This window comes from Lolium perenne, chromosome 4 (genome assembly GCF_019359855.2).
Source record: "Lolium perenne isolate Kyuss_39 chromosome 4, Kyuss_2.0, whole genome shotgun sequence".
In the NCBI taxonomy this organism is placed as follows: domain Eukaryota; kingdom Viridiplantae; phylum Streptophyta; class Magnoliopsida; order Poales; family Poaceae; genus Lolium; species Lolium perenne.
Genome location: NC_067247.2, coordinates 48069714 through 48081695, shown reverse-complemented (window position 1 = coordinate 48081695; position 11982 = coordinate 48069714). Strand labels below are relative to the sequence as shown.

General features: G+C 43.3%; 3 protein-coding genes across 4 annotated transcripts; 2 read left to right on the top strand and 1 right to left on the bottom strand.

The window, feature by feature from the left end:
• The first annotated feature begins 548 nt into the window (after window positions 1-548).
• On the top strand, window positions 549-3626 carry LOC127292409 (uncharacterized). Of its 2 annotated transcripts, none has more exons than XM_051321803.2 (3): window positions 549-680; window positions 2508-2858; window positions 2973-3626. In XM_051321803.2, exons 2-3 carry the CDS (start codon window positions 2511-2513, stop codon window positions 3498-3500), a joined length of 876 nt encoding a protein of 291 aa, XP_051177763.1. In that variant the 5' UTR covers window positions 549-680; window positions 2508-2510; the 3' UTR covers window positions 3501-3626. The 2 variants fall into 2 exon arrangements, with proteins under 2 accessions (XP_051177763.1, XP_071674694.1); XM_071818593.1 differs by having other exon boundaries at window positions 557-680; window positions 2495-2858.
• LOC127292408 (protein ALP1-like) lies at window positions 1517-2219 on the top strand. The gene is made up of 2 exons (XM_051321802.2): window positions 1517-1688; window positions 1771-2219. Exons 1-2 carry the CDS (start codon window positions 1517-1519, stop codon window positions 2217-2219), a joined length of 621 nt encoding a protein of 206 aa, XP_051177762.2.
• A 394-nt stretch (window positions 3627-4020) lies between the features above and the next one.
• LOC127292411 (uncharacterized) lies at window positions 4021-4698 on the bottom strand. The gene has a single exon (XM_051321804.1). The coding sequence runs from the start codon at window positions 4625-4627 to the stop codon at window positions 4124-4126; it is 504 nt and encodes a 167-aa protein (XP_051177764.1). The 5' UTR covers window positions 4628-4698; the 3' UTR covers window positions 4021-4123.
• Window positions 4699-11982: the final 7284 nt, after the last annotated feature.

Sequence of the window (11982 nt, the reverse complement as noted above, 5' to 3'; positions counted from 1 at the left end):
CAGGGCCGGCAAATGGGCAGACTATCCCGAAGTGTAGGGAAGGACACGGCGTGGCAGGGCAGTGGGTTAGGCCGTGTTCGGCCTGCTCCGCAGGCTGCCGAGCAACAACAGATATACAGGCCAGCCCAGCCCAGCCCAGCAAAATGGCCCGAAATATCCAGAATGACATTGGTTGGGCCAGGACCGAATGCCAAGAACCGAACCACGTGCGCGTCCACGGCCCACGGGTCGCCGTTGCCGACAACGGCGGGACTCAGGGTCTGTTTGGTTTGGAACCAATAGTAGCCTTTCCAAAATATTGGCGTGCCCCACCTGTTTGGCTACAGTTTGGTTCGCTACCAATTTTGGCTCGCCCCGCCCCAGCGCGGGCGCGCCCCCGTCTGCTTTTCGCCAAATCGCGGGCGAAACCGCGGCGCGGAAATCGTTCGCCAAAAAATTGGCAGCCAAATCTGGCGCGAGCAGCCCACGGAGGTATAAAACGGTTCGCCCACTTTTTTCCCCATCCACTTCACTTTCCCCATCTCATCTCATCTACACACGCACACAAGAACAAGAGGAGCGCACGATCTGCAGGCTGCAGCTATCTCCAGTCGCCGGTTCCCGTGTCAGTCCGAGCTGCTCCGGTGGCCGCCGGTGCTGCTCCACCTCTTGGACTAACCTCTCCATCAACGCACGTCAAGGTAAGTGCTCAGATCCCAATCGAACCCCACCCCAATCCTCTTTTTTCTATGACCGATTTAGTTGAATCTTGGGCTGAGATGTGATGCACGTAAGTGCTACTTGGTAGATCGATCTATTTTTAATCATATGTCCAGATAGTCTATTTATAGCAGTGTACTTATTTGACTCAGATGGACATGGACCAGCAAAATTATTCCTACACCATGTTGAGGCGGAGGATTCTATCTGTCATTGTCCTTCTCTTGGCTTTGTGGTATAGAAACAGGGATGGTAGAAAGAATAGAGGTAGAGGTCGAAAGTATGGTCCACTAGTTGAGAGAGACCTCTACAGGACTAATGTGCTAATTAGGCTTATTAACACATCAGATACAACATGCATCAAGCAACTGAGAATGTCTCGATCTGTATTTTACAAGCTATGCAATAGGCTGAGGCAGAAGGAGTTGTTAATTGACACATTTCATGTTTCGGTAGAGGAACAAGTTGCGATGTTCCTATACATGGTCGGTCAACATCACACAAATTCATCTGTTGGTTTCTGGTTTTGGCGGTCTAGCGAAACAGTGAGCAGATATTTCAATATTGTCCTGCGTGCAATCGGGGAGTTAGCACGTGATCTCATTTATATTAGATCAACGGACACGCACACAAAAATCACTAGCAGCCCGAACAGATTCTACCCATACTTTGAGGTAACTATTAGACTAGAGATTTTTGTATTTATTATACAAGATCAACGTCCCCCAAGCTTGACATACACTGCTCTTTTTTGTATTCGTAGGGATGTATAGGGGCACTAGATGGCACTCATGTTAAGGCTTGTGTTCCTGCCCACATGGTGGACAAATTTAGGGGCCGAAAGTCATACCCCTCCCAAAATGTGCTAGCAGTTGTTGACTTCGATCTTCGGTTCACGTATGTTCTAGCAGGATGGGAGGGCTCTGCCCATGATTCCCTTGTGCTAAAAGATGCCCTCACACGTCCAGCAGGTCTAAAAATACCTGAAGGTACATATACAACATAGCATAGATGTTTGTCACTCTCGTGTCAATTTGACCTTAGCTCACCATTAATATAACATGGATGTAGGGAAATTTTTCTTGGCTGATGCGGGGTATGCTGCGAGGCCAGGAATATTGCCTCCTTATCGTGGCGTGCGCTACCACCTAAATGAATTTGCTGGATCACGTGACCCAACTACCCCACAAGAATTATTCAACCACCGACATTCATCACTTAGGACCACAGTTGAACGAGCATTTGCAGCTCTAAAGAGTCGCTTTAAGATTCTTACTCAGAGGCCCTTCATACCTTTAAAATCTCAGATTAAGGTTGTAGTTGCTTGTTGCGCTTTACACAATTGGATACTAGAAAATGGACCAGATGAGTATGTTGTGGATGAGGAGACGTGGTATGCCAACCTCCCTAGGAGTAGTGGACGTGTTCGTGATCGGGAGGCTGACATACGTGAGTGGGCTGCCAAGCGTGATTCATTAGCTCAGCAAATGTGGAAAGATAAAGAGAGCGCAGAGGAGTGAGGTTGATGCCACCTTGATTTAGTGCTTTTGATGTATCTCCATGCTAGGGATTAGTGCTTTTGCTGTATCTCCATGAGATGGATTAGTGCTTTTGATGTAACCTCCATGCGAGGGCTTTTGATGTATCCCCATGTGATGGAACATTTGTTGTCTGAAGCGTCTGATTGTAATAGACTTATGTAACTTGTTTTATCCTTGTATAAGATTGTTGTCTCTTATTTTAGATTCCTTACTTGGTTATATTTTATTTCTATCCTGCTATATTATGTTTGTAGTACCAATCTGCAGATCATGGGGAAGAATAAGCTCGCTGTCAAGAGTGAGGACGACTGCAACTCTCGTGATAAGTACATAACCTGGACGGATGAAACTACAAAGTTTATGCTGGACTGGTATATTGATCTCCGTAGGGACAAACCAGCAACTTTCAAGTTCAAGAAACAACACCACTTGCAGTGTGCCGATGCTCTAAATGGCAAGTTTTCTCTTGGAGCCACTCAAAACCAAGTGGATCGGCATTATCGTTCGTACAAGGAGAAGTGGAGCTGGGTGCGACGAGCCATGAACAATAGTGGCAATGGCTTTGAGGCTAGCACTTGCAAATTTACACTCTCCGAGTCAGAAAAGCAACATCTCAGTGTAAGCGTTTATGTTATGGCCTGAAATCTTTTTTTTCTTTATATGTGTATCTTTTCATGTTTTCTGCTTATTACACAATATCTTACACCTGTTCTGCCTTACCTTGTGTGACAGAAAACAACAATCAATTATCTTACTAGACCCATCAGGTTCTTCCATGAATTGGAAGAGTTGTTTTCCGACCAATCCCAAGCTGATGGCTCACTCGCAATTGACCAAACCACTGTCAATGTTGATGATGGTAATGATGACAATGATGATTTGGTGGAACATGAAAGCTATCCAATCCCAGTGGACAGTGATGAAGCTGACTCGGATATCATTGGTCGCCTCAGTCCTAAAGTTGAGTTGGATGGTAATCCTTTAAACAAGAAGCGCAAGCGAGTGACATCATCACCTTCCAAGAATCCAACCAAGGGCAAAACAAACAGTAAAGGCAAGGTATCTAATGATGATATAGCAGTTAGTATTAAGAAGCTAGCTGACTCTCTTGCATCCCCAATTATTCCTGTGCAACCAATGCCACCCACAGATCCTTATGCAAATCTTTGGAAGCGAATAAATTCTCTAACCATCACAGCTAAGGATAAACTTGAGATTGCAACCCATCTAGCCAAGCCGGATCAAGATATCTTTAGCTGATGTATAAAACATTATATGGGCTATTTAATGTATTGAACCCTGTCATTGTGAAGATCCCAGGTGTTAGTTCCATTGTCATATATGTATCATGTTTCATATAAATACAAAATTTCTTGTTTGTTGTCATGCAAGTTATGAGATCTGGAACCAAACAATAGCCAAACCAATGTGCCAAATATTTGGCTAGTCATTTGGCTTGAAACCAAATGGAAGCCAACGGGTTTGCCAAAATTTTGGCAGGAACTATGGGCTACAATCCAAACACCCATGAGTTGCCAATTTTTTGGCTATGCCCTGTATTTGGTCATGCCAATATTTTGGCAGGGCTAGACGGGGCACAATCCAAACAGCCCCTCAAAGCGAATTTGCCATCCGGGGTCATCTCTTCTCCGCGGCGTCGTGGCTTCAGAAGCACAGCGAATCTTCAGAAGCGGAACCTGAACTACGCACGCATGCGCATTTCGTTCTCTGTTTCTCCGCAGGAATTGCTTGTTTCGCTTCGCAGGACACACTCATGGCGTGTCACTTCTTACTCTGCTTTATTATTACTGAAAAGGAGCTGCACGCGAAATACTGTATTTTACAGCGAGATTTTACAGAGACTTCACCACGGGCCAAGGAAGCTACACGAACGGAGGCGGGACGTCGGACGGCTGCGGCGGCACGACCTCCGGCGGGGCGCGCGGCGGGTCGAGCTCCGGCGGCGGCGTGGGTATGACTTCGGGGTTCGGCGGCACGGCCGGGACCTCCGGCATCGGCGGCGACGGTATCGACGGGCCAGGCTGCTCCGGCCCGGGAGGCGTGCCGGGCACCGGCGCACCCGGCATCGGCACGTCGATGCCAGGGGGCGGCTCGAACTCCGGCGGCGTGTCGATGCTCGGCATCTCCTGCGGCGGGCGCGCCGTGGCTGGCATCTCCTCGGGCGGGCGGGCCGTGCCCGGCACCTCGGCGGGCGACGGGCCCGGGGGGAACCCCGGCGGCGTCGTGGCGCTGCACCGGAGGCCGGCGCGCTGGCCGTGGCACCCCGGCCGGCGCAGGCGAGAACGCAGGGTAATCCCCATGGCTGCGGCCGTGCTGCCAGTGCCGCAACGCCACGGCAGCGACGCCCTCACGAGGCTCGCCGACATAGTCCCGTATCTGCTTTGCGTGCTCTGGGACAAGTGCGCGGAGGTAGGACCTTTGGATTCCACAAGGAAGTGGCAAGTGTGCGGCGACGCAGTTTTAAGCGGCTTCCGAGTCGACACGTCCGACGACACGTGGTTGTGCCGGGAGGAAAAGCCGACCGACGAGACACGTGCTGGCGTGGCAGGACGTGTTCGAGCCAACTCCGATACTACCTCCTTGCTGCACTAGTCGGTCGCCTCAAGATTAGAATCGTTTCACGTGAGTGTGTATTTTTTTTCTTTTTAGATTGAGCTACATATAGCTCTTTTTTTTGGAAATTTTGAAAACGATGCTGTAACTTAAAAATACATAATATTTAGGGATGCAAAACACATGAAATCTGACAGATTTTAAAATTTTGAAATCTTGCACTATTCACTATTATAGATATCAAATTTTATCACTTTTCACAGCCTCGGAAATAAGGTATTCCGTCAAGATTTACTTTTACATTTTACTGGTACGAAAGAAAGGGAGTGAGGCTAAGACTTGATCGCTCTAAGACTGCTCATAGTGGGAGTAAGAGCATCTCCAGCCGCGTCTACCAAAACGTCCTCCAAACCGCACCGGATCGAGCGTTTGGGGGACGTGTTTTGTTCATGCCACGTTTGGGGACGTCGCTCCCCAGCCGCGTCCCCCAAACACCTCCCCCAATCAGAAATTCAAATAGTTGCATTCAAAAGAGATCGTTCCCGTCGCGATCAGAGAAGCGGCGATCAAAGTACTGGACGCGCGATCATATTACAGACCGGTGGTGCATGCTAATTAGAAGAAGGGGTTGGGCGACGGCGACGTATCCTGAGTTGACGCAGGCCCGTCGATCACGATGACCTCGTCGCGATCTGCCCGTTGCTGTGCATGCTCCGTCTGCTCCGTCGCCGACGCAGAGGCCGACTGATACGCGTACATCACGCGTCCGTTGGGAAACCCAAGAGGAAGGTGTGATGCGTACAGCGGCAAGTTTTCCCTCAGTAAGAAACCAATGTTTATCGAACCAGTAGGAGCCAAGAAGCACGTTGAAGGTTGATGGCGGCGAGATGTAGTGCGGCGCAACACCAGGGATTCCGGTGCCAACGTGGAACCTGCACAACACAACCAAAGTACTTTGCCCCAACGAAACAGTGAGGTTGTCAATCTCACCGACTTGCTGTAACAAAGGATTAGATGTATAGTGTCGATGATGATTGTTTGCAAAAAACAGTAGAACAAGTATTGCAGTAGATTGTATTCGATTAAAAGAATGGACCGGGGTCCACAGTTCACTAGTGGTGTCTCTCCCATAAGATAAATAACATGTTGAGTGAACAAATTACAGTTGGGCAATTGACAAATAGAGAGGGCATGACAATGCACATACATGATATGATGAATATTGTGAGATTTAATTGGGCATTACGACAAAGTACATAGACCGCTATCCAGCATGCATCTATGCCTAAAAAGTCCACCTTCAGGTTATCATCCGAACCCCTTCCAGTATTAAGTTGCAAACAACAGACAATTGCATTAAGTATGGTGCGTAATGTAATCAATAACTACATCCTTGAACATAGCATCGATGTTTTATCCCTAGTGGCAACAGCACATCCACAACCTTAGAACTTTCTGTCACTGTCCCAGATTTAATGGAGGCATGAACCCACTATCGAGCATAAATACTCCCTCTTGGAGTTAAGAGTTAAAACTTGGCCAGAGCCTCTACTAATAACGGAGAGCATGCAAGATCATAAACAACACATAGGTAATAGATTGATAATCAACATAACATAGTATTCTCTATCCATCGGATCCCAACAAACACAACATATAGCATTACAGATAGATGATCTTGATCATGTTAGGCAGCTCACAAGATCCAACAATGAAGCATAAATAGGAGAAGACGACCATCTAGCTACTGCTATGGACCCATAGTCCAGGGGTGAACTACTCACTCATCACTCCGGAGGCGACCAAGGCGGTGAAGAGTCCTCCGGGAGATGATTCCCCTCTCCGGCAGGGTGCCGGAGGCGATCTCCTGAATCCCCTGAGATGGGATTGGCGGCGGCGACGTCTCTGGAAGGTTTTCCGTATCGTGGCCCTCGGTATTGGGGGTTTCGCGACGAAGGCTATAAGTAGGCGGAGGAGATAGGTCAGGGGGCCACACGAGGGCCCCACACAACAGGCCGGCGCGGCCAAAGCCCAGGCCGCGCCGCCCTAGTGTTTGGCCAGCTCGTGGCCCCACTTCGTATCATCTTCGGTCTTCTGGAAGCTTCGTGTGAAAATAGGCCCCTGGGCGTTGATTTCGTCCAATTCCGAGAATATTTCCTTACTAGGATTTCTGAAACCAAAAACAGCAAAACAAAGAATCGGCTCTTCGGCATCTCGTTAATAGGTTAGTGCCGGAAAATGCATAAATATGACATAAAGTATGCATAAAACATGTAGATATCATCAATAATGTGGCATGGAACATAAGAAATTTTCGATACGTTGGAGACGTATCAGCATCCCCAAGCTTAGTTTCTGCTCGTCCCGAGCAGGTAAACGATAACAAAGATAATTTCTGGAGTGACATGCCATCATAACCTTGATCATACTATTGTAAGCATATGTAATGAATGCAGCGATCAAAACAATGGTAATGCAATGAGTAAACAAATGAATCATATAGTAAAGACTTTTCATGAATAGTACTTCAAGACAAGCATCAATAAGTCTTGCATAGGAGTTAACTCATAAAGCAATAATTCAAAGTAAAGGCATTGAAGCAACACAAAGGAAGATTAAGTTTCAGCGGTTGCTTTCAACTTGTAACATGTATATCTCATGGATATTTGTCAATGCAAAGTAATATAACAAGTGCAATATGCAAGTATGTAGGAATCAATGCACAGTTCACACAAGTGTTTGCTTCTTGGGATGGAGAGAAATAGGTGAACTGACTCAACATAAAAGTAAAAGAACGGCCCTTCACAGAGGGAAGCATTGATTGCTATATTTGTGCTAGAGCTTTGATTTTGAAAACAAGAAATAATTTTGTCAACGGTAGTAATAAAGCATATGTGTTATGTAAATTATATCTTACAAGTTGCAAGCCTCATGCATAGTATACTAATAGTGCCCGCACCTTGTCCTAATTAGCTCGGATTACCTGGATTATCATCGCAATACATATGTTTTAACCAAGTGTCACAAAGGGGTACCTCTATGCACTTTGTACAAAGGTCTAAGGAGAAAGCTCGCATTGGATTTCTCGCTATTGATTATTCTCAACTTAGACATCCATACCGGGACAACATAGACAACAGATAATGGACTCCTCTTTAATGCATAAGCATTCAACAATTATTAATTTTCTCATATGAGATTTAGGATATTTGTCCAAAACTGAAACTTCCACCATGGATCATGGCTTTAGTTAGCGGCCCAATGTTCTTCTCCAACATTATGCATGCTCTAACCATTCTAGCGGTAAATCTCCATTACTTCAGACAAGACGGACATGCATAGCAACTCACATGATATTCAACAAAGAGTAGTTGATGGCGTCCCCAGGAACATGGTTATCGCACAACAAGCAACTTAATAAGAGATAAAGTGCATAAGTACATATTCAATACCACAATAGTTTTTAGGCTATTTGTCCCATGAGCTATATATTGCAAAGATAGAGGATAGAAATTTAAAGGTAGCACTCAAGCAATTTACTTTGGAATGGCGGAGAAATACCATGTAGTAGGTAGGTATGGTGGACACAAATGGCATAGTGGTTGGCTCAAAGATTTTGGATGCACGAGAAGTATTCCCTCTCGATACAAGGCTTAGGCTAGCAAGGTTATTTGAAACAAACACAAGGATGAAGCGGTGCAGCAAAACTCACATAAAAGACATATTGTAAACATTATAAGACTCTACACCGTCTTCCCTGTTGTTCAAACTCTTTACTAGAAATTATCTAGACCTTAGAGAGACCAATTATGCAAACCAAATTTTAGCAAGCTCTATGTATTTCTTCATTAATAGGTGCAAAGTATATGATGCAAGAGCTTAAACATGAGCACAACAGTTGCCAAGTATCACATTATCTAAGACATTTTACAATTACTACATGTATCATTTTCCATTTCCAACCATATAACAATTTAACGAAGAAGATTCAACCTTCGCCATGAATATTATGAGTAAAGCCTAAGGACATATTTGTCCATATGCAACAGCGGAGCGTGTCTCTCTCCCACACAATGAATGCTAGGATCCATTTTATTCAAACAAAACAAAAAACAAAAACAAACCGACGCTCCAAGCAAAGTACATAAGATGTGATGGAATAAAAATATAGTTTCACTAGAGGAACCTGATTATGTTGTCGATGAAGAAGGGGATGCCTTGGGCATCCCCAAGCTTAGACGCTTGAGTCTTCTTGATATATGCAGGGGTGAACCACCGGGGCATCCCCAAGCTTAGAGCTTTCACTCTCCTTGATCATATTGTATCATTCTCCTCTCTTGATCCTTGAAAACTTCCTCCACACCAAACTCAAAACAACTCATTAGAGGGTTAGTGCACAATTAAAATTTACATGTTCAGAGGTGACATAATCATTCTTAACACTTCTGGACATTGCACAAAGCTACTGAAAGTTAATGGAATTGAAAAATCCATCAAGCATAGCAAAACAGGCAATGCGAAATAAAAGGCAGAATCTGTCAAAACAGAACAGTTCGTAAAGACGAATTTTATTGAGGCACCAGACTTGCTAAAATGAAAATGCTAAAATTTAATGAAAGTTGCGCACATATCTGAGGATCACTCACGTAAATTGGCATAATTTTCTGAGTTACCTACAGAGAATTAGGCCCAGATTCGTGACAGCAAAGAAATCTGTTTCTGCGCAGTAATCCAAATCTAGTATGAACCTTACTATCAACGACTTTACTTGGCACAACAATGCACAAAACTAAAATAAGGAGAGGTTGCTACAGTAGTAACAACTTCCAAGACTCAAATATAAAACAAAAGTGCTGTAGTAAAAACATGGGTTGTCTCCCATAAGCGCTTTTCTTTAACGCCTTTCAGCTAGGCGCAGAAAGTGTGTATCAAGTATTATCAAGAGACGAAGCATCAACATCATAATTTGTTCTAATAATAGAATCAAAAGGTAACTTCATTCTCTTTCTAGGGAAGTGTTCCATACCTTTCTTGAGAGGAAATTGATATTTAATATTACATTCCTTCATATCAATGATAGCACCAACAGTTCGAAGAAAAGGTCTTCCCAATATAATGGGACAAGATGCATTGCATTCAATATCCAAGACAACAAAATCAACGGGGACAAGGTTATTGTTAACGGTAATACGAACATTATCAACTCTCCCCAAAGGTCTCTTTGTAGAGTTATCAGCAAGATTAACATCCAAATAACAATTTTGCAATGGTGGCAAGTCAAGCATATTATAGATCTTTCTAGGCATAACAGAAATACTTGCACCAAGATCACATAAAGCATTACAATCAAAGTCATTGACCTTCATCTTAATGATGGGCTCCCAACCATCCTCTAGCTTCCTAGGAATAGAAGCTTCGCGTTCTAATTTCTCTTCTCTAGCTTTTATGAGAGCATTTGTAATATGTTTTGTGAAAGTCAAATTTATAGCACTAGCATGAGGACTCTTAGCAAGTTTTTGTAAGAACTTTATAACTTCAGAGATGTGGCAATCATCAAAATCCAAACCATTATAATCTAAAGCAATGGGATCATTATCCCCAATGTTGGAAAAAATTTCAGCAGTTTTATCACAGGCAGTTTCAGCAGTTTTAGCAGTTTCAGACAGTTTTTCATGCTTTGCATTAGAAGTGGAAACATTGCCAACACCAATTATTTTACCATTAATAGTAGGAGGTGCAGCAACATGTGAAGCATTAGCATTACTAGTGGTGGTAATAGTCCAAACTTTAGCTATATTATCTTCTTTTTCATTTTCTTCTTTCTCCCACCTAGCACGCAATTCGGCCATCAATCTTATATTCTCATTAATTCTAACTTGGATGGCATTTGCTGTAGTAACAATATTATTATTATTATTATTTTCATTAGGCATAACTTTCGATTTCAAAAGATCAACATCAGCAGCAAGACTATCGACTTTAGAAGCAAGTATATCAATTTTCCCAAGCTTTTCTTCAACAGATTTGTTAAAAGCAGTTTGTGTACTAATAAATTCTTTAAGCATGGTTTCAAGTCCAGGGGGTGTGTTCCTATTATTGTTGTAAGAATTCCCATAAGAATTACCATAGCCGTTGCCATTATTATAAGGATATGGCCTATAGTTGTTATTAGAATTGTTCCGGTAAGCATTGTTGTTGAAATTGTTATTTTTAATGAAGTTTACATCAACATGTTCTTCTTGAGCAACCAATAAAGCTAACGGAACATTATTAGGATCAACATTAGTCCTATCATTCACAAGCATAGACATAATAGCATCAATCTTATCACTCAAGGAAGAGGTTTCTTCGACAGAATTTACCTTCTTACCTTGTGGAGCTCTTTCCGTGTGCCATTCAGAGTAATTAATCATCATATTATCAAGAAGCTTTGTTGCTTCGCCAAGAGTGATGGACATAAAGGTACCTCCAGCAGCTGAATCCAATAGGTTCCGCGAAGAAAAATTCACTCCTGCATAAAAGGTTTGGATGATCATCCAAGTAGTCAGTCCATGGGTTGGGCAATTTTTAACCAAAGATTTCATTCTTTCCCAAGCTTGTGCAACATGCTCATTATCCAATTGTTTAAAATTCATTATGCTACTTCTCAAAGATATAATTTTAGCAGGGGGATAATATCTACCAATAAAAGCGTCCTTGCATTTAGTCCATGAATCAATACTATTCTTAGGCAGAGATAGCAACCAATCTTTAGCTCTTCCTCTTAATGAGAAAGGAAACAATTTTAATTTTATAATGTCACCATCTACATTCTTATACTTTTGCATTTCACAAAGTTCAACAAAATTATTGAGATGGGCAGCAGCATCATCAGAACTAACACGGTAACACCAGAAAATTGCTCTCGCATAACAAGATTCAGTAAAGCAGGTTTAATTTCAAAGAATTCTGCTGTAGTAGCAGGTGGAGCAATAGGTGTGCATAAGAAATCATTATTATTTGTGGTTGTGAAGTCACACAACTTAGTATTTTCAGGAGTACCCATTTTAGCAACAGTAAATAAAGCAAACTAGATAAAGTAAATGCAAGTAACTAATTTTTTTGTGTTTTTAATATAGAGTGCAAACAAGATAGCAAGTAAAGTAAAACTCGCAACTAATTTTTTTGT